Source organism: Malaclemys terrapin, chromosome 12, assembly GCF_027887155.1.
Source record: "Malaclemys terrapin pileata isolate rMalTer1 chromosome 12, rMalTer1.hap1, whole genome shotgun sequence".
NCBI lineage: Eukaryota > Metazoa > Chordata > Testudines > Emydidae > Malaclemys > Malaclemys terrapin.
This window is the reverse complement of record NC_071516.1, coordinates 6576208-6603637: the sequence shown is the minus strand read 5'-3', so window position 1 is coordinate 6603637 and position 27430 is coordinate 6576208. Positions and strand designations below refer to the sequence as shown.

At 43.5% G+C, this 27430-nt stretch overlaps 1 protein-coding gene across 8 annotated transcripts in view; it reads left to right on the top strand.

Moving 5' to 3' along the window:
• ARFGAP1 (ADP ribosylation factor GTPase activating protein 1) overlaps positions 1 to 9931 on the top strand; it is a 30089-nt gene extending 20158 nt beyond the window's left edge. For 6 of the 8 annotated variants that reach the window (XM_054045442.1, XM_054045437.1, XM_054045438.1 and 3 more), the window contains 4 exons: positions 48 to 104; positions 2319 to 2378; positions 4492 to 4568; positions 5290 to 9931. In XM_054045442.1, coding sequence (XP_053901417.1) covers positions 48 to 104; positions 2319 to 2378; positions 4492 to 4568; positions 5290 to 5647 — 552 coding nt within the window. In that variant the 3' untranslated portion in view covers positions 5648 to 9931. The remainder of the gene's footprint in view (positions 1 to 47; positions 105 to 2318; positions 2379 to 4491; positions 4569 to 5289) is intronic. The other 2 variants (XM_054045439.1, XM_054045440.1) reach the window with 2 other exon arrangements.
• The last annotated feature ends 17499 nt before the right edge of the window (positions 9932 to 27430 follow it).

Here is a 27430-nt window from a genome sequence, read left to right as displayed (position 1 = left end):
ATGAAGGAAAATATAACTGACTTTACTTTTGTTTTGCTTTTAAATAGGCATCAGAGTTAGGTCAGACTTTAAATGAAAATGTTCTCAAACCTGCACAGGAAAAGGTAACTTTGGAAATGAGTAAATTACTTAGAGTATTTTCGTATTACCGAGGAAGTCATTTTGTTTTTTCCTGCCACAAGGAGTTAGTTTGTTGACAGCATGTTCAGTTATTTTACATATCCTCGCCCAATAGCAGAGGGAAAATGCCAAATAATTCAATATTAATATTACAAAATAAATGTTCAAGTGACAAAACTGTCCTCATTTTGACGGGCTTCATGTCAAAATCAATCCTGAGAGATCCCCATTTTCTCTTGCTTGGTTCTCCTTCTCATGAGATGCCCTGTTACAGCCATCTTCTTTCCTGTGATGGAAGAGTGGCTGGGACTCCATTCAGAGTCCCTCATGGCACCTCTTAATTGGCTAGAGAGGTCAGTGATAAGCAAATATTTTGATTAGTAATATTACCTTAGTGAGTGTTTAATTTCATAGAAGTCACACTTCTGACTGCTAGTACTGTTCCCTTTCAAATAGCATCTTGAAGGCATATGCATAAGGGTTAACATAATCTGATCAGTAATGTGGTTTCTAACTGATTGCAGACAGTTCTTAAAAGAAATATGTTCTTGATTTTTTTTTTTTAGATCCTTGTCTTAATCAGCTAATCTCAAGGATTATCTGTATTCCTAAAACAGAATATACTCAGTCTTTATCCTATTTAGTCATTTTACTAGGAAAAGATTAACTGTTAGTGTCACTTCTGAAACTATTGCTATATTGTTTACTGGAATTTAGACTAGTTTTAAAGCATCAAAAGCAGGAGTAAAAGCCTGTCTCCTCACATGTCTAGTTATTTACACTTCAGCTGTAGATCCATGGATGAATGCTATGTGTGCTCTCCAGGTAATCCAGCTGGCAATAAAAGAAAGCTAAGCAGCTATTCTGAGTGAGTGGTGCTGGCTAATTTTACCTATTTTCATCATAGAGTCTCCATAATGTGCCAAATATTGCCTTCCCTGTTAATGTGTAACACCGCTTTTATATCGTTTTCCCAGGTGACGTGCATTTAATTTGTCCTGTACGTCTACAGATTTTAGATCAGTCCCAAAATTTGTATAATTAGGCCTTCATGTATGAGAATGTGATGATCTACTTACCCATAAACCTTTTCCTAAACATACTTATTTTTACTGTTGTGGTAAATACATTAATTTTTGTTTCATGGGGGAACATAGTACCAGCACTGTAGAATATGGATTCATGTCTGATTTGAAAAAATTAGCCTATCACCCAAGTAAATCAGTCCTCTTGTATCTCACACTCATTACATTGTCTTTTTTTATATGGAGTTTTCCACTCTCTAATGTGACCCTGAATCATTTCCAGAATAGAATCTTTTTACAGAAATGAATCTTCTTATCAAGTTTTTTGTTTTGATAGAGATGGTAAATTCTGTATAGATGCAAATAGGGTAATTTATAATACAAAGTATATTGCAGCCGGTTTTCTTAGGGTGCTTTTCCTGTAGCTGACTTCCATGTGTTGGAAGACTGCTGTAGTGAAGGATGTGGCACACTAGCTAAGGTAAATAATGGCAAACTGCCCTTGGGCAATGCTTCATTAGTTTATTCTAAATAAAATTATCTTCTACATAATTGACAGCAGCCAGTGACAGTCTGGCCCATGTGTAACTATATCAGGTCACTTGTACACTTTTGTATTGGGATGATTGTTTTACACCAGCTGAGAAACTAAATTCCAGTGGGCTCCAAATGACCAGGAGGCAAGGATATCAAGACTTCTGTAAGGTTTCCAGTAGATTTGTATAAATGATAAAAACCTATTTTCTTGGAACCCATTCTTATAGGTGCCTTGTTTTCAGTCTCTTGAGAATACCATTTTATGCAGTAAAACATATTCTGTATAAATGGCCATGCAGTAAGGTGTGTGTTTTTTTTTGTTTGTTTGTTTTTTAAATCTGTGTGGGGTGTTTTTCCCACCCCTCACTCTTCTCCCAGTTCTCAAGTTTCCTGTAATAGTGCCAAAGCCCAAATAAGTCAGTGGAAAGAGTCCCACTAACTGTAAAGAGCTGAGGATCAGCCCATTAGTAGCAGCAGACTTCATATTTTATTTTCTTAACCTCATTGTCTATTGAGTCAAATATACTCTAGCTTGTTTTTAACTTTTGTCTCTAGCTGTTATCACAAGCTGTCCTGTTTTAAGCTGTAGACACCATTTTGTTTCATGACTAACTACTGACCTTTTGATTCATCTAGGTGAAAGAGGGAAAAATGCTTGATGAGTTCTCCATGGGGGTATCTCATCTGGCCACCAAGGTACGAAGGGGCCTGCCTACCCATTAGGAGGCCAAATACTAAGCCAGTCTCCATATTCTTTCATGTGCACAGGTCACACAAACACAAGTGATAAGTGTCTTATAAAACAAAATCCCTAAGATGTGTTAGTTTCTGCTTTTTGCTATTTATCGGTACTCAATACAAGTAATCTGAGAAAGGGATATTTTAAACCCAAGATTGCTTATGCCATTGACATAATAAAATAGCTTGATACACAGACAGATTGTGAGTGTAAGTAGCTACAGGTACATTAACCAGATCTTAGTAGCATCTGAATGATGCTTACACTGACAGCGAAGTGTAGACTTGTAATAGAATCAGTGACCCAAATGTTTGACCGTAAATGTGTGTTCAAGAATATGGAGACAGCTTAAATAAAATATGTACACTTATTAACCTTATTAATGTATGTACCTTTTCCCCATTATGCTGACATTGCTTGGTAACGTGGTAAGTGCTCCCTACTACTGCTAGCTTCAGGACACTTGCAACATTTTATAACACGCTATTTGCACAGCATTGCCTAGTGCTGTTGATGTCCTAACTGTTGTGGGCAGTTAAAGTCAGTATTGGAAGTCACGGTGCCAGGAGTTTTTCCTGTTTGAAAGGATGGGAATGATGGAATGCTTCAACAAAAAAGTGAATTAATGTCTTGTCCATTTTGCTCAAAGCCTGGCAATTTGCCCCATCATACATAGAGCCCCAACTGGTGTATTTGGATCTCAGAATGGTGCTCATTATTGATGCCATTTCATGGGTTGTGCTTATGATCTCAGCATAACAGAAGGAAAATGTGTTTTGGAATTCCTCCAACAGTAACATTCAAGAAATTAACTTTTGGCCTGTCCACCTGAGCACTGAAATGAAATTGCTTTTGGAAACCGTTGGTGAAACCACTTAAGTATATTTACACTGTTGCTGTGTGAATAAAGTCAGACCCTGCAGCAGATCCGGAACTTAGTTAAACATTGTTGTTTTTGGATTAACTCTGGATTTACATCAGGGTAATTGAGATCAGAATGTGTCTCATAGTTTATGGTAAATTGATGAATCACATTCAAAATTACTTAGCATCCAAGCACTATTCTATAGCTATATTTGGTTTAAAACTTGCTTAGCATGGACACAAGCCTTGTTAAACAGTATTGTATTTCATAATGGTTTAAAAGTTCTAGACAGGGCTTCATAATCTAAAGATATCAAGTTAGATCTGTTCCAGTATTTTCTCGCTTGTGAAGATCTTTATGTAGCTCTAGCCATGTAGCTAGTTTCTTATACCTGTTTATTAATGTATGTTACTAAATTTCCATCAAGTCCCTGACTTTTATTCTTGCCGATTTACAAAATCTACAGTGAAACAGATTGGTGAGTGTATGGCTAGCTCCCCAACTAATGACCAGAACTGCTATAGATGCATGCAAAACTGGTGCTTCGCCACTTTTCTGGGGGCACACCATTTATGCACAAAAGTGGGCATACCAAGTTGGAGTCTGGGGCTAAAAACACAGGGTCTGAGTCTGTTGCCCAGTACTTTATGCTGCCATTCACACTAGTGCAAAGTGGATGGAAAATATTACCATTCTGAACTGGTAATGTTTTGCATTTTCACAATGACATCACAAAATCCAGCACAATGGAGAATCAGGTGACCCTTCCTGCTCCAAGCAATCCCAACATTTTCATCAGAAAATTCGAAGGTAAAAGTCAAAAGCTGTCACTACCAACAATCAGGTGAAAAAAATAAGCCCTGGTTGCCTATCCAATTTTTGTTAATTGGTCACTTGTTAAGCACTGTCCAGTCAATGTTTTTCTTTCATGGACCTTGCAAAATCATAATGAAAGCTTAATAGCCTAGACATAACAATGACTTGCTATGATGATGACAAAAGAGAGCCTATTTTAATTGCCATACTGGCCTCCTGAGTGGGTGAGTTGAACTGCTTTAAATATGTCTTCATATGCACAGGGGTGTGTTCTGTGGTGGTGCATTATGGATTTTGGGTAGCAGTCTTTATTAGAACAAATGTGTGAGCTCAGTCCAAATGCGCGGTAATTCATTAAGTGTGAAATAACCTTGTTCTTTTTTTTCCAGGTTCAGGGGGTTGGCAGTAAGGGATGGCGGGACGTCACCACTTTCTTTTCCAGCAAATCAGATGATCTTTCTGAAAGGTACTCTCTTTTTTGTTTGTTTGTTTTTTTCTTCTCTGTAAAATACATGGATTCATAAAGTATGTCAAGATATACCCTGTGTTTTCCCTGTAATATAAAAGTAGCAGGGAAAACTTTTCCTTAGCAATACTAGTGTCTTCAATTTTAGTAGGAAGAAACATTTGTCTTTCATCAAATCTTCACTAGTTTTCAAAAGTAATAAATACCACTTAATATAATAAACAGGTAATATGGGGCACACAAATATGATTTAATTTAATTTAGCTGGTCATCAGCCCTGAGTATTGCATTGAGACCAAAATAGCTCTGAATGTAACTTTTATTAATTCATACGGAATACGTCATCTTTTATATTTTCAAGGTGATTACCCAAACCAGCAAAATCTGGAAATTGAAACCCAAGGCAGTCTCCGTTCTAAATATATTCATTCAAGTTCTTCTGCCTTGCTCATCTTTGTCATCTCCAAATGGCTTTGAGCAAAGGATTCTGGCACTATTGTTTCATCTGTTCTTCCTGGTTAATGTCTCAGCTGTAAAATTAAATGCAGAAATATCATTTTTTCCCTGCAGAAATACCTAATTTATAAGGTGATGACAGACAAGCTTAGTAGGAGCTGGGGGTGAAGGTTTCCGCTTAAGCAGATTTATTAATTCAGTAATGTGAGATGAGTGGTACAAAAGTTGATTATTTTCCCCCACCTCTGATCTTTTTGCTTTAAAGACCACCTGAGGGAGACAGCTATCAGAACAGCGGAGGAGAGGGCTACCAGAACAATGCTGTAGATCAAAGTTTCTGGGAAACCTTTGGCAACTCAGACCCACCCAAGGCTCATAAATCCCCAAGCAGTGACAGTTGGACCTACGTGGACAATTCCACAGAGAAGAAGAGCTCTGATAGCTGGGACGTCTGGGGTTCGGGGACGGTCTCCAACAACAAGAACAGTAACAGCGACAGCTGGGAAAACTGGGAGACCAACTGGGAAAATGCTGGAGGGGAGAGCAAGACCAAAAAATCCCCCAAGAAAATGACAAAAGTGTCTTCAGCAGCTGATGATGGGTGGGATAACCAGAACTGGTAGGCCTCTGTAACCCTGCTTCGCATGGCGAAGGAAGGAGTCCATGCTCTCTGATGAAAAAAGTTTCACACACAGCTGGATTAACATGGTTGTCCTTATTGACCTGTTACCTTGTGCTTCCCCTTCATTCTTCTTTCTTCTGTTCCAGTTTAGAAAAACAAATAGTATCTCAGTCTCATCGTGACCATATGAAGATATGGCTCTCCCATCATAAAGGATAGTAATAGATATATTCTCCTCACCATAGCGCTATTGGAGCTGGGTATACTAACTTCTTAAAATGAGAATTCAGAGGAACAAATCAGTGCAAGCATGTTTTCATGGCACAATATTGCATGTGTAGTTTCTTAGGATTGCCCCTCCAGTATTCCTAACTTCTGATGAAGTTCTAGAGAACATCTGGGGTGGAGTGATGCAGGGAAAGGAGGGGATATATCTTCAACAGATAGCCAGCAATTGAACGTGTGAACTGCAGTTGAATAAGTACCAGTTTAAATGCCTCTCTCTACTGCTGGGACTGCATTAAATCTGGCAGTTAAAAGTGGCCGTTAAAACACTTTTTATTGAAGTTGTATTTTTAAACTTTGCAAGGTTTGAGAACTTTTTTTAAACCTTTTTTTTTCTTATAGAGAGAAGTCCTAGATGAGAAAAAAGCTAGAGCTAGATAATTATTAGTATGTAACTCACCATTTTGTCAGCCTGACCATATAGGAGTGTTCAGAATGGCACCACTTCTTGCCCTTTGATTTAGGGATGTACACAGTGCAGTTTTTCTGCAGGTGTATTATGTAGAGTTATGGTATTTTCCCCTTTAACTATTAAGAAGTGTCTTCCTCTCTTTAGCTTTCTTCCTTCCAGATTCCTAAGTTCACCTGCTATGTTTTTGTTAAAATGAAACCTTTCTCCTCTTCTGCTTGGGCTTTTATTAGCACGTGTTGACCACAACAGCAGTGAAACTTTGGAAAAATCCAGCGACAGTAAGACAAAATGGGAGAAGAGAGGGAAAATAAAACATTGTTAAAGATAGACAAGCTAATTTTGATGAATAGATGAATAGAACTCTGGATTTAACAGTGAAACTTAAATTCAGCAGATTGATTAATCTTCTCTTCAGTTGTCAAATAGAAACAATTATATAATTGTTTAAACCACCTTTTCCTCCACAATTTCCCTAATGCCATTTTAAAAAAAAAAATTCAAAGAGACTCTAGTCAGGTCTGAGCTTTGATTTTTATTTTTTTTAACCTTCTTTTCATGATTTATAAACCCATAATCTTTGACTATGGAAAACTAAAATAGAGGAATTCAGATATTTCCTTTAACGAAGGTGTCTTTTATGTTAAGTATCTGTCTGCTGTGAATGGGGTGTAGCTCTATTTTTTTATTGTTCGTGTGGTGTAATGTTGTAAATATACAATATAACTGAATATTGTAGTTAGAAGTCACTTGAAAACTTCAAATCATGGTGCCATTGGATAATACTTCAGATACCAGTGTGGAATTCTGTACCGTGGACATTATTTGTGAACCTTTTGAGAGTAAGAATATCTTTGTATTGACAAGCTGACCAAATGATAGCTGATGATAATCGTCTGATAAGTTTTCTGTCTCAGCTATTGCTCAGTTTCTGTCATTCACCATGGAGAAGGTTCAAATTTAACCAGAGGATATTGGCCATAAATTAACTGTCTTCAGCAGCCAAAAAAAATAATAATCATCATGAATTACCCAAAAGTATTAATGGTTTCTTGATTTATAGTCTAAGTAGTAACATCTGTATTTATATTGTGGAGAAATTTTGATCTTGCAGGATTGTTTATTGTATTTCTATCACTATAGTCTTTCTAATTATCAGCTGAATATTTTTCTGATCTGTTTTATCCCCTCTTCCATGCTGCTCCCCTATCCTTTATCTCAATGGTTTTCTCTTGATTTAGTACCTTTCAGTAATCTTTTGGTGATCTGTTGAGACCCACACCTAACCAGAGTACTTTATGCAATGCTAGTAATTATCCAGAGTTTCCTTGTGCCAGACTAATGCAAGGCTTTGTGTGTCACACGAAGGAATCCTAGTTGCTGAATGACCCTTTTTAAAATGGCAGCAGCACAGCAAGATCTAAGACTCCGATGCTTCTTGTGGTAGTGGCACCATTTTCAAGAACATTTACAGCCAGAATCCATACGAGTGGTTTTACTGGAATTTCTGCTCTTCTGTTTCAGAGATATTGTTGTCATGGCTCGACTGCATGTTAAACATGTAACAATTCCTGTATTTTATGCATACACTTCTGTTACTTGTTCTTCCTTTCACTTGTCTACTGCCCAGTTTGAAACTAATGCATGTACTTTGAAGGCCATGCTGTGTAATTTGTACGTGAAGTGGTATTGCCCAGTCCTTGACTCGCAATTATCTTTTGTGAAGTGTTGCAGTAGTAGTGACAGCAAAATGCACCTGATTAGCTGGGTTGCCTGACTTCTGAAGTTGTGTGTCTAAAGTGATGTGAAGCTGATTCAACTTCCCGTGTTCTATTTTATTACTGTCTTTTTCACCAGCCTCCTGAAATAGCTTTCTGTAATAGGTTGAGCGATCTATTTAAAAATGATTTGATGTGCATATACTATTGTCCCTATTCTCCCCACTTTTGTGGTTTGCCTAATAGGGAATTGTTTACATCACACTTGCAGCTAAGATTGGCTCAACATAGTTTTTAGGCCTATACTTGAACATAGTGAAAGTCAGAGCCCTGACTGAGCAGAACTTTGTAACAGTGGTGTTCTTCCAGGACAGGAGACAGTGAAGGAATAGCTTCCTCCTTTGCACTGTTGTGGGGAGTCCTGACGTACCCTTCTGCTTCCAGAGAGATCTTGCAGGGTGGTTAAAAAGTAGCATTGTGGTGGAAGATACAGATGGAACAGTAAAACTGGGCCTGTTGCTCAATCCAAGTGCATGCATTTCCCATTCATTTTAGCACCGCTGAATCAAAAATGAATTTTTTGTTCATCGAAATCCAGATGGTGTAGCATCTCTTTGAGTAGAGGTGAGAGGAGGGTGAAACTAGGGCATTTCCTTTGGCCAATTTTTGTTCTCTTTGTTTTTAGTTTATTAGCAGCCATTTGAAAGCTGTTCCGTCAGGGGAGGGCGGTATCAAAGCCCAGTTCTCAGTGGAAATGTTTTCTTATCCTAAAAAACACCCTCACAGCTGGCACCGTTGTATTCCTGAGACGTACCAATAACTGAATGGTGGAGCCTCAGCTGCATAGACATGGCCCAGCCCTGAGTTTGAGACACATTCTCAGGGTATGCAAGCCTGTAGTGCCACAGTATGGATAAGCAGGACTTCTGTTTTCAGAACTCTGTCTTGCACCTTTCACTAGCATGAAAAATTTTTTTTTTTTTTTTTTTTTTAAATGTAGGGGAGATGGACACTAGAGAAATGGTGATTGGGGAAGTTTTCGATTTGACAGTGCATCACCCAGGCTAGCCTTTCCAGTGTTTCAGTCTCCATTTCATTTAAACTGATGGATCTCATCAATGGCATATTTACAGCACAGAACTTCTAGGGCGTTCAAACTCAGTGCTGTTTGCAAAGGAACAAAACATCTTAGTTCTTGAGTGTTCCCAAACCAGATCTTCTGCTTCTAGCATTTAGGATTTTGAAATGTTGCTTTCATTTTGTCTGGAAGCCTATCACTGGTTACTAAATTTCAAGAAATCTTTGGCCAACTCTCCTTAATTCTTGATCTGTACGATAATGCTGCTGCTTTTTCCCACTCCAAACATTGTAACATTCCACAGGTAAATAATGTATTTCAGTGTAATAATCTGTGCAATAATTTAACAAGTGTGAGTGAAACCTCCTTTGTATTCTGATCCAGGAAATAAGATTTAAAGATGCAGTGCCCCTTCTTGAGGTCAAAATAGCAATCAACGAAAGTATGTCAGTATCCCTGTTCCCTTTGTAAGTGATCTAATTTTAAAATCCCTGCCCAAGGAGGGTTTGTGCAATCTAGAGCTGAAATAAAAGTAAAGAAATGGAATCTAATGCCTATTACTAGAGTGTTGGATTGTAATGGCCTAGAATGACCTCTTCTAGAGCCATTTTTGTGCCAGTAGAAGTTTGGTAAATGCGGGGGTACTATATCTTTAATTTTCCTTATGTGTTATGTGAAGTTCACAGGAATGGCAATTTCAGTGAACAATATTCCTTGTTCTATGGAGTGGTACTGGACTTGAGCTGCAGTGTCCTCTTTTAAAAGAGCATTACAATAAAGCAAAGAGAAATCGAATAGAGCGGTGTCAATCTTCTGAAGGGACTACGCTTAATTTAAACGCCTAGGAAATACCATCCCCTCTGTGTGGGCCTCTCTTTTTGTCTTCAATACAGTGAAACCTGATTTAAATGATCACTTAAGGGATATATAAAATAGGTTGTATAATAGAGGTGGTCTTGCTAACAAAAGTGAAGCGGATTGTTACTCAAATAAATGGATAGTGTGGGGTAATCTAAAGATAGGATAGTCTCTTACTGAAAATGGGCTGGTGCGAAGGAACGGTATAGTGGCATACCTCATCCCTGACATGGCATCCTAGGGCAGCTAAGTGGTGTCATTCATGTCCTTGTGTAGTTGGGATCACACACGTTCTTGACTGGAGGCTAGTGACTGTGACATGAGCTCACCTGGGCAGTGGCTGGGTTTAAAGATGATTGTGAAGGAGGGAGGAAATTGGGGAGGGGAGCAGCTATCCTATAAAGATTCATGTTTAACCGTAAATTTGATGAAAGACCTCCAACACTAAATCCTCCTTTTTAAAGTTTATTTGTTTTAGAAACAGTTTTGGACAACATTTCACATGTGGTCTCAGTCCTTTATTTAAAGGTGAACTATTAAGTAGAAATAAACAGTGAGTTAAGCACAGATTTATGTGCTCAGCGATCTCAGGAACCAGGCCACAGGAGCATCTGCCCTAGAAATAAGAACCATTTTTTAAAAATAGAATGTTCACTTCTATGAAATCCACTATTTGGTTAATGCAAGATTTCAGAGAATCATGGATGTGGCGAATACTTGAACTGGGTTTGATTTTATACATTATGTGAATCTAGCCTCTGCGAGAGAGTTCATAAATGGTCTGAGACTGACCCCTAAAAATTTACAGATCTTGAACTGTTACCTCTTTGATCGATCAGGACTGAATCCTTCTTGCCTTATTCACACAAGTAGCTGTATTGACCCAGGGGGCTGTGTCTACACGAGAGAAGCGAACTTGGTAATTGAACTTGTGCTAGACTGCCAGACTAAGTATCACCTGTGCACTGGGTCCATTCAAATCAGTCCATTTGATTTAAGGTTTGTCCCCCGGCACCACTTGAGTACTGCTACACAGTTGCCTACCAAATTACTTTTGTGTAGACAAGGCCTTAGCTAGGATTACTCTGAGGCTAGGTCTACACTACCCGCCTGAATCGGCGGGTAGAAATCGACCTCTCGGGGATCGCGACGGGACGCGACAATCGATCCCCGAATCGGCGCTCTTACTCCACCAGCGGAGGTGGGAGTAAGCGCCGCCGACAGAAAGCCGCAGAAGTCGATTTTGCCGCCGTCCTCACAACGGGGTAAGTCGGCTGCGATACGTCGAATTCAGCTACGCTATTCACGTAGCTGAATTTGCGTATCTTAAATCGACTCCCCCCTGTAGTGTAGATGTACCCTGAGTAAAGTGAGCAGGGAATCTCTTTGACCATCAGCCTTGAAGGCCAACCACTCAGCAGCATACAAAAGCGCCATGGAAAGGCTTAACAGGTTGCATTGTGTATTTGGAATGTCAAAGCAGCTTACACGCAGAGCAAGAGCTGAGCAGGGAGCACTGGAGTTTGCAGCCTAGAGAAGCCTGTGGAAGATGGCTTTGGGGGAGGCTGATGCTGTCAACCCTACAGTGAAGGAAATGATGGTTGCTGACAATCAGCCATATTTTGGGCTTTGTCCCTTTTCTGAAGTGTCGTTCAAATACTATGATACCTATTGAATGAGCAAGTTCACTATGCAGTGGTATTACTGTTGAACAGCCAGCGGCCATTCACAACAGAGGTGGATGGAATAGCACCACCTAGTGGTTCACCCATTTGATTTTAGGGATTTCAAAAGAATCTGTTTGTGCATTCTGAGGCCTTGGCCAGTAGGCAGCTGGGCATGCTGAATAAATGGCAGATTGCCTGGGATAGTGTGACTGCAATCTGAGAGAATGCCACAAGCCATTGACTACATTTGGGATTCTTTGCTCACATGCTATAACTGCATTAATGATCCTGGATTAAAATGAGCGTTGGCCTCTGAGAGGTGCTTGCCAGTGATCCATGAACTGACTGGCCTCCATTGCTTTTTCCCAAACTGCACGGGCTAAGTAGTACACAGATACCAGAGTGCTTAGGGCAGGGTAAGAACCTAGACAGGATTAAGGGGGCTTGTCTTTGAAGCAAGTCTGCTGGGCTGTAGCCATAATGGGAGGACTTGTTAAAAATCCAGAGGAGCAAATAAATGGGGTCTGATCAGTTTCTGTTTGGAGGGAGTAAAATTCAAAGCTTAGCTATGATTATCACTGATGCTTTCAAACCTTTAAAAGAGGTAACTTGTGAGGAGCTCCGGAGACACTTGCTAATCTGCTGTGGTGCCACCTGTCGGGTGTCTAATGGGCCATCTCAGCGTAGCGGTACCGGAACCTCATCAAGACATTGGAGCCGTGGGAAAGGAAACATTCTCTTCTAAGCAGTTTGCTGATATGGAGTCTAAGCAAAATGTACCTTGTATTTTTTTGGGATCCTCCCCTCTGGGCTCTGAATTTCACTAAGACCATGCCAGAGTGGGCTGGCATATAAACTAGCTGAAAAACAGTGTGCGTGAAGTGAAGATCAAAGAGCGCCTGTGCTAGACTCCACTTGGAGTGTGGTGAGCTATTGGGAAGTGATGGACTGATTCTCCCAGACTGGTGATTACGGACTGAGCTCCTGCTGTATCTCACTGAGCTTCCTATTCCCTGCTCAGACGAGCAAACACAATGCTATCAGCCTTCCACAGTTTGTAAATCTGCCTTTGTCTTTCCCTTCATGCTCTGCCGAGCAGCGTTCTGAGGCTGTTGTATCACACAATAGATAAGTCCCCTTCTGCCAGGAAATGCAGAGAGGCTTAGGCTTGTCTTTGTGAAATGTATTCTATCCACATCTGATTTCAAGTGTTAATGGCTAATGTTTATAATTCTCCATCATATTGCTCAGGTTTTCACTTTACTGCCCTATATACTGAAGGCTAGATGTTTTAAAGAAATGTTCAAACCTGCAATGTATGTCCCACTGTCTGTCTGTCCCCGGTTGTACCTGGGCCAAGGAAGTCCCGGTTAAGGTCCGGCTCAGAATCAGGTCTTCATTCTCCTAGAAATCTTCCAGCATTTGTGACTGCATATTAAAAACTCTGATAGTTCTAAAGTGAGTGGCTGCTACACAGTTTTAAGTATCTTTACAATACACATTTTATTGACATTAGCAATTAGTCATCACACCGATACTACAAACGTGTAATAAACTGTATCAAACTCACAGTTCTAGTCCTGGGTGGGATTTTCATAAGCACTCATCATTAACCTAATTCTGCTCCTATTGAAGTCAATATGAGTTTGACCAGTGGTTTCAGCGGGAGCAGAGTTATGCTAGCGCACACGTGAATAATATGGTGTCTGTGATATCTCTTACGTGCATCATTGTCCAACTCTGCTTACGGCAGGTCTAGATAATGTGGTGGTTAAAATACTGTTAGTTACATGGGGCCTTGTCTACTCTAGCACTGTAACTAACCAGCGTTACCACTGGTGGGCCAGAACTACTGACTGCAAAGGGAGGAACTTTTTGGCGAAAAAACAGCATAAATAAGGCCACATATACCAGATTGCCATCCATGATACCAGTGACAGTGCAAAGTGGAACATCCTCTGTGAACAAGGGAGTACGAAAATGACTCGAAAGAGGCTGAAGAATCTTGAAAGTAAAAACTCCCCATTGTTGTGCATTCATCTAATCTGTAGTCTCCATCTAACTTTGCTTTCATCACACTGCAGACCCTGTTGTTTGTATTGTAGTAGCACCTAGAGGTTGACAGCAAGAGGCCCTGTTGTGTTGAGCGCTCTATAAACCTGTAAATAAAACTTGGGAGCTCCTACTCTCGGATAATGACAAGGTCAGGTCCTTGTGCATGATCAACAGCAGTCCCAATTTTCTTTATGGCCGCCAGAGGGGGTTATTTTACTACCTGTTTCAATTAAACAAACCCAGTTTAAAGGCTGTAGAGACTAGAAATTAGACACAATGCTAGCAGCCTTGTTCATCTCCTTACTCCCCATCTTCTCACCACAGCCTCTGTTCCCTGCACCTCTTCTCTGCGTCCGACTTTTACCCTAACGTTACGCTTGGACACTGCGATGTTCTTCCTTTGTTGCCGCTTCTGTAGCAGACATAGCGAGTGGCTGTGCCTGTGGTTTTGGGGACTTCCTTTCTTCTGCTGCATCTCACTGGATGAAGCCAGTTTAAAGTGCTGGGTTTAGTCTGATTCCATCCAGGAGAGTTAACCCTCATCTCGTCAACCTGGTCCTCAGCCTTTAGACTAACACAAACTCTTTTCTTTGTGATGGGAAGGTAGTGGGGGTCAGAAAGAGAGGAGGGTGGTGTTCCTAGGGCTTGTTGTATTGTTTCTTCGCAACACCCAATGCCTGATCCAGTGCCGTTGATCAGAGGCTCTGGTCATGTCTGCTCCAGCAATTGCTCAGAGAGCAAATGTTTTAAAGTAGGTCTGGCTAGGATCACACGGAACACAGCAGAAGGAGCCGTTCCTGGCAAGTTAAGTGCAATGTTAATTATAACATAATTAGTTTTTAGGGTAGCAGCCGTGTTAGTCTGTATCCGTAAAAAGAACAGGAGTACTTGTGGCACCTTAGTCTAAATTTGTTAGTCTCTAAGGTGCCACAAGTACTCCTGTTCTTTTAACATAATTAGTGTGTTCTCACTGCACTGTGGAAGAGTGGGGGGTTGAGTACAGAAGCTGAGGGATTAGTCCTTACGCGTCTAAAGTTCGTGAGACCTTCCATCCCCTGGGAAAGATTTTGGTTCCAGAATCAGCTATGGCCTGTTTATGAAATATTCCAATGATTGAGAGGCAGAGTAAGCTATTAGATAAGGCACAGGACTGGGAAGCAGGAGCCTTGAATTGTTTTCCTGACTCTGCGATTCACCAGCTGAGAGACCTTGGGCAAATCACTTGACCTCTCTGGGGCTCTTTCCCATGCAACCCTTTGGCCTGCCTATTTAGTTTGTCAGCTGTTCTGAGCAGCAACCGTCTGGGCGCTTGTACAGTGCCTCGCATAACAGAGCCCTGATCTTGGGCTGCCAGGCACAACTGTAATACACATAATATATAATTCTCAAGGAGGAGCCTGTGGTTTTCTCCCCATCCTTCCATTTATGCCATGGTTGTCTATCTCTACATATGCAGCACATTTCATAATAATCAGCTGGGGCAATCTTCCTCTTTTGCAGTTAGCCCCTTTCCTGGAGAAGCAGTATAACTAATCTGCGCCATACGCGCCGCAGGGAGATGGTATATTTCCAAAGAGGGATGGGAGAAACCGCCCAGGGGTTATATGGTGCTCTGTGGGAGCAGTGGGTTTTTTATCTTTCTCATTAGGGAAGCAGGAGTGGAGTGTGCTGCAGAGATAGCATGATCAGGCCTGTGGGTGAGGGGCCTTTCATCCTTTGTTCAATGATCTCTCTAACATCTGTCCCCCTTATGCCTGGGTCAAGCCAAGTCATTTTCATAAACACCAAATTCACTCTCTAGTACATGCTTAAGGATGAGACTTTGCTTTCTAAGAGAACTTTATTATCCCTTGAGTTCTGACCTTTCTTAGGCAGCGTTCTACAGGCTCCGTCTTCCCTGCTCTGGACCTACAGGCAGGATTCATAAAACAACTATGTGCATTTGCTTATCAAGTGCTCCACCTTTTTTTTAAAGGGGGAGTTCCCATTTCCTACTAAACAAATATTTAAAAATTGCTAGAAAATACGTAAGTCTGCAATAAAACTGTTGCTACAACAACCTATATTCCAGGGTCCTCAGACAGGCAAATATGGCCATTTTAAAATAAATGTTATGCTAGATTCCACACTGCTTTTCTCATCCACACCCTTTTCTGTTTTTGCTGGAATAGCAGTAGCTGAATGCAATGTGTTTCTTTGGCATAGCTCACTAAGCATGACTTAAAAGGAGGAGATAAGAGCACAGAGCAAAGGGATATTGAAATCCAGTTAGAGGTGTGACAGGTAATTCTGATATTGACATGATAGGGGTAGGAGCACTTCCTGTCCCTCTGGAGTGTCTCCATAGGGAACCAGATCCATTTAGACTAACATGACACTACAGCCTTGGTTTGGGTTTTTTTTAAACCTGGGGACTATTGGAGAGAGGGAGAAGGCTTGGAATAACCTCCCTCCCCAACACACACACCAAGAATGGTGAGGAAAAGGGGAACGGAGAAGACATCGCTCTTAGATGGTTTGTCTTACACAAGTTTGTTGATTTCCAGTGTTGCGCGCACTCATGATTCTTATCACAAGTCTCGTGATATTTGCTTTGTTTCAAGCTCTAGCTTCTGGAGTCATGTGATGAGAGAATCTCAGCTTTCATTTGAAAAAATAAGTAAATTTCTAGCCGTAATGTTTCTGGAGGAAAAACTTAAAAACATGACCCCTAAAGACTCAAAACCCAGAAAGCAAAGAAAAGCCCCCTCTCTACAAATCTATCTTTTGTAAATTGTTCTTATGATTTCAACGGGCTTGATTCATGATACTTATATGCTCAGGGTTGGCAATACTCTATTTCTATTGGAAAAACAGTATATAGTGAGCTAGTTTCCTCTGGTTATACTGGTGTTGCACCATTGACCTCAGTAGGGTCCCATATCTATGGTATTTTCTGGAATGAAAGGTAGAACGATCAAGGATGTGAAAGTTCCAGTCTTAGATTTGTAACTGGTTAATGAGAAGTTGTTGAATAGCATGCTCATTTTCTGCCAGCACTATGTAATAACACTCCCTAGCCTTGGATACATCTGCTGTTCTGTCTCTTAGGCTTCCAAGATAGAAACAAAGGGTGGACCAAATTCTCTAGAGCATATGGGCACTTTTAGAACTTCCCCAGTGCAAAGCTGTCCTAAATCTGGCTTAGCTGGCCACAGGAGCATTCCCTCTGGCAAGGGGTGTTCTTAAGTGGAGTGGCCCCGGTGTTGGAGCACAAAGCAACCTTTGCACCCCTCAGCTGCAGGGAGCAGTCCTCCAACCTTGCTGAGGATTTTGGCCTCCAATGTGTACTACCCTCCATCTTTTGTTTGTTGTTCTGCAGTTGCAATGCAGAAAGCAGTGAACTAACCTGCAACCGGCCCCAGTGCTGGCTCGTAGCTACGTAGCAGAATATAAACCTGAACAGAAGCACTCTCACTCTCACGCACTTGATGGAAACAGTCCCTAAAATCAGTTTACAGCCACTATTAGCACTGTAGAATCCCTAAGTTTTTGCTGATTTGAATAAGTATCAGTGGAAAAATGAAACACACATGGAGGTTAAGTCCATTAATGGCTATTAGCCAGGATGGGTAAGGAATATGGAGATATACCTAGCTCATTGAGCTGGAAGGGATCTTGAAAGGTCGAGTCGAGTCCAGCCCCCTGCCTTCACTAGCAGGACCAAGTACAGATTTTTGCCCCAGATGCCTAAGTGGCTCCCTCAAGGATTGAACTCTCAACCCTGGGTTTAACAGGCCAATGCTCAAACCACTGAGCTATCCCTCCCCCCATGGTGTCCCTAGCCTCTGTTTGTCAGAGGGTGGTGATGGATGGCAGGATGGGGCATCTGGCATTGGCCACTGTCAGTAGACAGGATACTGGGTTGGATGGACCTTTGGTCTGACCCAGTACGGCCATTCTTATGTTCTTATGAGGATGAGGTATCTTTTATTAGACCAACTTCTGTCTCTTTCACCAACAGAAGTCATCTTTTATTGGACATATCTCACCTATCTTGTCTCTAGTAGCCTGAGACCCATCCAGCTGCAACAACAGTAATGAACAATCATTTCTGGCATCAGGCAAGTGCCATTGTATGTCCTAGTTGGGAGCATGGAAATAATTGAATAGCCTCTTTTATACTTCTGCCTGCAGGCCCTGAGCTGCAATATGGAGAACAAAGTTTGGACAAATAATAATGCAAACTTTGCCGTCATTGACAAGGATGACTTTGACGGTCCGCAGCATCCTCTGCATTGTGTCTGAAGCGCCGTCACATAAATAAAATGCGTAGCAAACCTTTTTTTTCCATTTTGATGACTCACACATTTATCATTTATAAACAAGCTCATCCAATTCCCTTGTGTGTCCCTCATCCCCACTCAAAAATAGAACCGGTGGTGCTGGAAGCTTCTGCGTGATGTAACAACGTTCAGAATAGTGAGCTGCAAAATAAGACATCCAGTTTTACCCAGCTCCTCTGTCTCTTCTGTGTTTCTAATGAGTTGATTTGGTTACTAATCCTCTGAAACGGAAAAATTCAGATATGCTAAATCCTCTGGAGAGGAAACCTAGATGAAATGACTCTGGTGGTGTATGCATATTCATTGTATCCAAGGACTGCACAATGATAAGTTGTATAGTATGTTTCATCTGATAGCTAATTAAACATCTGTGTCTGTGTATGGGGGGGAGGAGGTGTATATCTAAGGATCATGTTTCTCACCCCTAAAATGCAGCTAGCTCTGGAGTGGAGCTTAACAGATGCTTAGCAGTGCCTTCCACAGTATGCAACACTTCAGAGTGTGAACTAAAGATGATGAAACTGCAGTGGGCTTCCTTGAAGTAAAACGAATGTCGTTCTGTGTCTTTAGGACACATTTGGTTATGGTGTTAACACCCTTATTTTCATGAAAAAGGTGATGGGCTCCAATGGGCTATATTTTGCAGAAGGCCAGGTGGACATGTAACAATGTGTGTACCTCACTGGGTAGACAGTTACTGTGATTGAACATGCAGATTGGGGATTTGTTTGTGCAGATCAGGCAGGCAACTGCACCTGGGACTAAACTTCTGACTTTGTCGATAGCTTGGTCCTTAATGACCAAAAGTGTGAGGGACTCCGCTTTACTCCTCATCAGGAAGATAGCACTTCCCAAAAGATAGTGGCTCTTACCAGGGTCATCTTGAGGGCGGGAGTGGGCAGGATATCTGTATTGGGTGTAGCAGCACCTCCAACAGGCAGTTTAGGGTGAGCTTCCCAGGCATCAGGGCACCCTGGTGCAGAGCTGCTGTGTAATGGTGCCCCCTTTGGTCCCAGCAGGAACTGCATGGTTAGGGACTGATTGGTGAAGAGAGAGTATCAGTAATTCCTTGTTTTTTGTGGGTTAACTGAATACGTTAATGTTTAGTTTAGATGCATGTGTCACTTTACACAAGGCTATTTGGAGACGCAATAAACCTTTCCTCTTGTATAATCTTTTTAAAATCGGTTGGCAAGTGTTGCAGTACCTTAAATGGTTACCATAGCAGCAAAACATTCTCTCTCTGCCTTAAAGCTTTGCTCTAAATGTTTTCCATCTTTAATTTGTTTGTTCTGGAAGAAGTTCAAAATCTGATGGGTAAAATATCAGCAATACCCCAATGGCATAAACTCTAGAGGGAAGAATAATGCACCTAAGAGGAAAAGCAAGTGGGATCGTAGGGCTGCTCTACACGATCACAGTAGGAGGGCATGGTTACAATATGGATCATAGCTGTATTGTAAATGAGAGCTAACTGTGTCCGGGTGTAACCTGGTTACAGGGTGATGGGGACTGTAACTTCTAACCGTGGGGCGAGCCGGTCCCCTGGCTTGGCTAGCATTGTGATGGTGTGCACAGAGCTTAGGCTATGCTTGGGAGTGCCTGAGGTCAGAACCATAAAGCAAGCTGCCCTGTGGTTTCCACTGGCAGCAGCAGTGCAGGGTGCACTTTGCTCGTGGGGAGGGTGGGGAGTCAATTAGCGATCAGTAATTGTTTAGTGAAATAAAAACCAGAGCCACTGGGTAGGGCCAATGATCTGGCACAGGATGATGGAGCCGGATCAGATGCCCGTAAAATGGACGTCACTGGACCATCAGAGCTGGCCCTCCTGATGAGCTTTGTCTTTAGGCTGAGCACAAGGAAAGGTGAGTTTAATGTAATGAGGCACTGGCTTAAAGTGGGGGCTAGATCTGAGCTGTCCCAAGTTGTCAGCACCCAATGTTCTGTTAACCAGAGCTGCAGCTCCATTCATTGTAACAGTAAACCCAGTCCTTCCCTGAGCGCACTACATCAGAGTCCCTCACCAGCCCTAAATACATACAGGTGACTTGAAACGTCATGCTATTGCCAGCAACAATAGAAGTGCAAAGATGCCCCTACTAAAGGTATCCTAAGGCACTGGTGAAGAACCTGCCCAAGTGCACAAGGAGAGCCTGTGTGTCCCCGGGTTTAGGATGCAGCATGGTCATTGGGACACAGGTTAGGCCAGGTGTGTGTGTGTGTGAAAATATAAAGGGCCTTTCTGATGCAAACAGTCCATTTGCCTGGCCAGACTGCACCCACTGTTTGACTTGGACGGGAGCAGTGTAACCACTCGAGATTTATTCAGCCAACTGGATACACTTCTACTGCTCCTTCATTAGCATAAAGGAAATCCTCATGTCCTATTGGTCAGACAAAGAGCAGCATAGGACCCGGTTGTGTAGTAAAAAGTTTCATTTACCTTGAGGCTACTGTCCCTTCTTCCATAGCTTCCTGATTGCAACGTAGGAGAATCCCCCCCACCTCCTTGGTTGCTCCCTCTGCTCAGTGTAGCTAAGGGAAAGTGGCTTTAGGTGAACCAGCCAGGAGACGATGAACTAAATTTAAATTCTGTCCAGCCCCTGTGTGCTGCTGGGCCAGGATCCTGAGGCTCCAAACGCCACAGTCAACCAAGGAAGAACTTCTCTGGTGCAAGTGTGATGGACACCAGCCTGGCTGATGCGCCAAGGGCTGAGCTAGGCACGTCTAGCGCTGGCAGCATGATTCTCTTCAGTTTGAGCTAAATTCCAAGCCTCTATAATGGGTGGGGGGAGGGGGCTGGAGCAGACCCATATCCTCTGTGGCTTGGGTAGAGAAGGGGACCAATATCACACAATGAGCAGAGAATTACAGCGATATGGTGTAGGAAGGCCATAGGCTGCCTTGGTTCAGGTGTTATGCTGGGGGAAGGAGAGGGATCCCATATTGTATAGGGTCCTGGGGCTTCTCAGCGGCTGTGGGCACAGAGCAGCCCAGGGCTGGTTGGTGGGTGGGGGTAGAAACCCATGTCAATGAGAGCAGTTCTGTTTTATGGCAGGTGCCACAGGAGCCCCAGGGGGATTAGCCCAGAATAAGGAGGGCCAAAAGGTGGGAAAAAGTCACCTTGTAGGGTCTGCATGGGCTGTGGCTGCGGGTACAGCACTAGCTGACAGTGGATGAAAATTGCGGTTACACAGCCACTGCAAGGCCAGCCCTGTCTAAAGGGGGAATCAGAGAAGCTCTGCGTGCTGGCCCCGCCACTCCCATTGGCTGGGAATCATGGCCAAAGGGAGCTGTGGGGGCGGTGCCTGCAGGCTCAGGCAGCGGGCAGAGCTCCCTGACCCCTCTGCCTAGGGGCCGCTGGGACATGCCGGCTGCTTCCAGGAGCAGCGCAGAGCCAGGGCTTAGCCTCACTGCGCTGCCGACTGGGAGCCACCTAAGGTAAGTACTGCCCGGCAGGAGCCTGTACCCCGAACCCCTTCCTGCACCCAACCCCCTGCCCCAGATCAGAGCCCCCTCCTGCACCCAAACTCCATCCCAGAGCTTGCATCCTGCACCCCACCCCCCTGCTCCAGCCCTGAGCTCCCTCCCGGAGCCTGCACCCCACACCCCCTCCTGCACCTCAACCCTCTACCCCAGCCCTGAGCCCCCTCCTGCACCCAAACTCCCTTCCAGAGCCCACACCCTGCCCCCCCCGCACTCCAACCCCCTCATCCCCAGCCCCACCCCAGAGCCCTCACCCCCTCCCGAACCCAACCCCCTGCCCCAGCCCTGAGCCCCCCCCGCACTCCAACCCCCTCATCCCCAGCCCCACCCCAGAGCCCTCACCCCCTCCTGAACCCAAACCCCTGCCCCAGCCCAGTGAAAGTGAGTGAGGGTGGGGGAGAGTGAGCTATGGAGGGAGGGGGCAGAGCCTCATAAGGGGCGGGGCAGGGGCATGGCCTTGGGGAAGGGTGTTCGGTTTTGTGAAATTAGAAAGTTGGCAACCCAACTCTGCAGATCAGGGCCCAAGTGCTCACCTCTCTCTCAAAAGTCTGAATCCATCCCTGGTGTAGTTCCATTAGAGTCCAGGATACAAAATCCCCAGTGGGTTTGCACTGTCTTAGGTCTCTTAGCTGCCCCTATGGACTGGATGAAGCCATTGGTTGTTAAGCAATTGGGTCTACACGGGTATAAAGGAGCTCGATGTTCTCCTCCTCACATTCTGCTAATGTTTTAGGCCACTGGAAAAAGAAAACAACCTGTTTATTGCAACGTTAATTTTAAATAAATGTGTGGACTCTCTGGAAGATAAAAGGAGAAAGTTCTGATGGTTCTGGTGGATTTTCGTTCTCTTTGAACCTCTCAGCAGGCATACAATGCATTGTGGTCATCAAACTGGATTATTAAGATACACAATTGGCTGTGCGATATGACAGCAAAAGTGCGGTAGTCAGTTGTAACAAAGGGAGAATAGAATTGTGTTGAAACCACACTTGGAATGCTGCATTCCTGGGCACCTCAGTGTCAGAAGGGAGATGTTCGGTGAAGAACCACTACCACAACTGACAGTCTAGGGGGATTAATATGGGGGGAAAGGTTAACCTAAATAGGGATAATAGCATGACTATTGCTAGAGCTAGTGGGGGAATGTGACAGCTATCTACAGATGTCTGAAGAGTGTGAATGCCAAACAAGAAGCAGCATTAACAGGAGGCATGAGGAGGAGCTGAGCAGAAGTTATGCAAACTAAATGAAGAATCTAGGCTAAAATATATCCCTGGGGTAACTCTACTCAAACCAGTATAGTTATACCAAGGATTAATTTGGCCTGATATCACCCAGGAATCTCCTGAGCAGGAGATCTGTGAACTGCGGAACAGTCTCCAAAGGGAAGTGGTGGAAACTGCATGGCTGAGGACATCTTAGATTAGGCTACACAGAACACCAGAGAAGAGTTTGACGGGAACAAGCCCAAGAGGATGAACTAGGGCCCAGATCTTCAAAGGTATTTAGGCACTCAGCTCCCACTGAAATCAATGGCAGTTAGGCTCCTAAGCACCTTGAGCATCTAGGCCTAGAGGATCTAATAGGACTTTTCTCTTCTTGGTCTTATGACCTCGTCATGTATGATCAACCATCCCTGCTGGCTATCCCACTCCTGAAGCCTCCCATACTTTGCTTGCTTGGTCTGTCATCAATTAAATATATAAATACATGTGTTTATTATTTATTAATAAATCAATAGCTTGTGTTTATGAATGACTGGGAAGTTCTTTTTTGGCTCATCTCAATAATTTAAGAACCCCCACAGAAAGCTATCAAAGACAGCATAAACCAACTGGCCGTGCCCAGGGGTGAATGGACTACCGCTGCTTAGCCGAGCTTTCACCAAGCTCAATTCTTGCAGTGAAGAAGAATTGAAGTTAACATTAAGGTCCCCGTCTATCTTGATAAGTAGTGGGACCTCATCTAAGTAAGAGTGGCTCCTTTGGTCAGATTTTCTCCCTTCCTCCTGGTCAAATTCTTCTAGAAATCGAATGTAATCATGATTTTGAGATCTGGCACATGAATGGGATGGACCTGGTGGTCATCTGGTCCAGAACTATCAAACAAATGTGATGGGCCTGAGCTGCAAACTTCAGTCTGTAGCAGAACAACGCAAGGGGTGAGGTTGAGTTTAATGACCTAGTTCAGACAGATGGCTGTATTCTCCGTCAAAGAAGAACACTCAGTCATCAATGTCACAGAGCCAGTGCTCTGGTGGGGATATTAGCTACCCAGTTCCTGCATGGTGAACTGCTGCCTAAGCTGATCTAATTAAATCTGGCATCTGGTTTATTACTACTTCAGCTTTATTAGGCTTCTAATTGAAGCAAAAAGTCTCCCTAGCTGACGTGGCTCACTCCCTGTCCTATCCTCCCCACATTTTCTTTTGCAAGATTTTTTCCCCTGTATCAGTCTCTTGGTTTTTGCTTGTTTCTGCCAGCGAATATTTTTCACTCCTGATTGAGATGAAGGGAATATAATTGCATGTACATCCAATGTCAACAACAACTTTAATTAACTACTTCCTGGTTCTTCTTCTGCTGACCTTTGCAGTCTGAATAGCATTGCTTCTGTGTCTGCCCAAACTTTGGGAAAAGATGTTGGTAATGATGGGAAAGGCCAGCAGCAGCTGAGGTGGTATCCCTCCCTGGGAGTAGATGTTAAAGGGCAAAAACAGGTGGCATAGCATAGGCAAATATCATGGCATGGGCAGTGACAGAGCCATGTGGGCTTACTTTTCTTGCCAATTAGACCCCAATCCAACACATGCTTAGCTTTAGGACTTCTCATGTGCACAAAATTAAGCATGAGTGTTAAGTCTTTGCAAGATCAGTGCCTTAGTTACTAGTTACTAAGACCTGCAAACAAGGAGATCACCCAGTTTAATATTTGAAGGGGCAAAGTGTTACTGCAGTTCTTTGTTATAAATGCAAGTGGTGCCTGATTGTATGAGGAAACGCTTTATGAACTTTGATTTTGGACTCCCGGGATTTGATTCTAAGCTAGTGACTGTTTTTAGGCTACTGAGCGGCATTCAGAACTACATAGTTCTATCTAAGCTAGGAGGAGGATTGCCTTTGCTAAACTAGATATAGGACCAAGTCAAGGGGTCAAGACTTACTTTGGCCCTAAGGGTACACTCCAGGCCCCCATATGGGTTTAGTAGAAGTCATTGAAAGATAAATTACTGCCGTCTATTAATTTTTTTCATCACTGTTACTTGTAATAGAAAAATAGGAAATCAATGAGTTCCACAGCCTGAGACATCTTACATGCCAAATTATAACTCAAAAGCTCCCTATTGATTTGAGAGCTGTTTTAGGGTTAGGGGCAAGGAACAACAATGGATTTTTGGATACAAGGTCTATGTTTAGATCTTCTATGATCATCTCTATGTAACCATGATGCTATTGACACATGGTTCTGTCATTTCTGGCTATATTCCTGTACACCTTCCGATAAAAATACAAACTGCTGAATCCACAATGAAACCACATGGTTACCATAAAATCCTGTGCTCAGTGGTCTGTGAGGTGTCTATTGCTTTGTCATTTCAGTGGTTCAGAGTTCAGGTCCTTCACTCTCAGGCTGGCTGGCGCTGGAATCACTAGGAGAGACCAGATGCCCAGCGACCAGGTCAGAGGAGCACCTCAGGTTCCCTTCTAACTTGCCGGAGGAATGGCACTGACAAGGTCCAGGGGGGGCTGTTGTGAGCTAAGAACTGGAGTAAGTTGGGGTAGACGTTGCTGGCTGGAGGCTGTCTCTCTCTACTGGAGTCACGTGGCAGATCAGCTTCCAGGCTACAGACAAAACCCCTGTTATGGGAGGTGCCAGATGTACATAGAGCCAGGTGCACACAGTTACAAAGGCTTGTCAGGCTGCCTCTGACCAGAGCAGTCCGTGACACAGCATGCTGACTTCTAAGCCTATACCCAAATTACCACAGTGCCTCAGAAATCACTGTGACAATCTAAACAGACCCAGCCCTCCTGGATGGGGGGGTGCTAGAGGTTAGTGAAATATAAGGCCTTTAATGGTATATTTACATAGAAATTTTCATGCCCAAGGATCCCCAAAGTGCTTCATAAATTGTAAATTCAGCACAGAAATGCAGCAACCTCTGGTGCGCAGCATGCCAGTGAGGGAGGCTCAGTGGGGGAGAGGAAATACTGGCCAAAGCCACAAGGATTAATTACGAGATCTTTCCTATCCCCAGAGAACAAACTGGGCCTCCTGCAGAGCAGACAGATCTCATCCTCTCTACTTCAGGAGAAAAAAATTCAAAGACAAAAAGCAAGTGGGAACTGAGCAGTTCCGAACGCTGTGTCAACGGTCCTTCACTTTCTGCAGTGTGCCTTGGGCTTGGAGCACGTGCGGCTTGGCATAGTCTGAAATTGCTGGAGACCTTTGCAATACCTACAGCAGGTCTAACAGAGAATGGGCCAAGCATGTGGTCTCTGAGGGTTGTCTGGACTGAAATCATGGAGAAATTCCAGCTCAGGTAGACTTACCTGAAGTAGTTTGAATCTAGCAGTGTTTCAGCAGGGCTAGCTCACGCTGAAGTGCACGCTGCCACGGTTTCATTGTTCCAGGGCCAGAGCTAGATTAAAGCTAGCTTGGGAACACCTACTCGAGCTGTAGTTGCACCCTGTGACTGCAGCATAGATGTGCCCAGATCGTCTTTGGCCTCGTCTTCAGTAGGAAAAAAGGGGGTGTTCTTGCCTCATGTTAGCTCATGTGAGGTAATAAATGTGAGGTAAAATCACAGGCTGTTTAACATGAGTGAGCAGGTCGTGGTAAACCCTAGACTGCCACTGGAGTCTTTGCCTCCACCTCAGGAATATGAAAACTACACCCTGCCTTGACTTCACTGGGAATGTACCTCATGTTCGTTACCAAGTGCGAGCTACCATCAGATAAGAACACACCCTGTTTCCTAGTCAAGGGGCACCCTTTCAGGCAGATCTTTCCCTGTGCTGTTTGCGTGGCTTGCCTGTGTGTGTTAATACACAGCTCCAGGCTCTGCCCCACTAAGCCTTTGGAAAGCAGCTTCAGTATTTCATGTGAGAGTCAACTGACTTCATCCCCCGCTGGTGGCAGAGTGCAAAGGCCCTGCTGGCATCTGGAGTTATTAGCGTTCACATTCCTTTTTAATTCTCAGGCTGGGGCCTCTAATTGTCATGGTGTGTATGCTGGGCACAAAGTACCCACTGCATGGTGCCAAGTCCCTGGGACCTGAGGGCTTGTTCTGGCAGGGGAAGCCTGTGTGTGTATGTAAGGGCCTTCCACCACTCCTGTGTCGCCCCTAGGGAATGCAGGTCCCTGTAGCTTTCAGGAGTTGCTTCTCTGGAAGCCTACAGGTGGATGACTCCACCCCGAGTCGCTGCTCTAGCAGTGGTGAGGATCCTCCTGGGCACCAACCCTGATGGGAGAGGGAAGACCAGGTCGAAGGTGACCCCTGTCTATCACAAGGTGTTTAGTTGCTGTTGTCGCCAACCCCAAACTGCTTAACCCTGTGAATTACCCTTGTGCAGGACCCACCTCTGATTTTGCTCAGCTTGTTCCAGCTCCTTAATGAGCACTTTCCCCCTGATTTCAGGGGAGAGACACACTCCACAGCCTATTGAAAACCACACCTTCTTCTTCAACCTTAGCGTTGTTTATTAAAGCCGCTTCAGGCCAAGGGCAGCGGCAGTGCTAGGGCTCTGAGCCTCTTGGAGCAGCCAGCTGGCTTTCCCCAGGTACAACACAAGGGTTCTTTCATCCCAAGGCAGTTTGCAGGGAGAAAGGGAGGAACCCAAAGTAAGGATCAAATTGCAGCAGGCTCCACCTCCAAATGACATGCTCCAGGAGAAAAACAT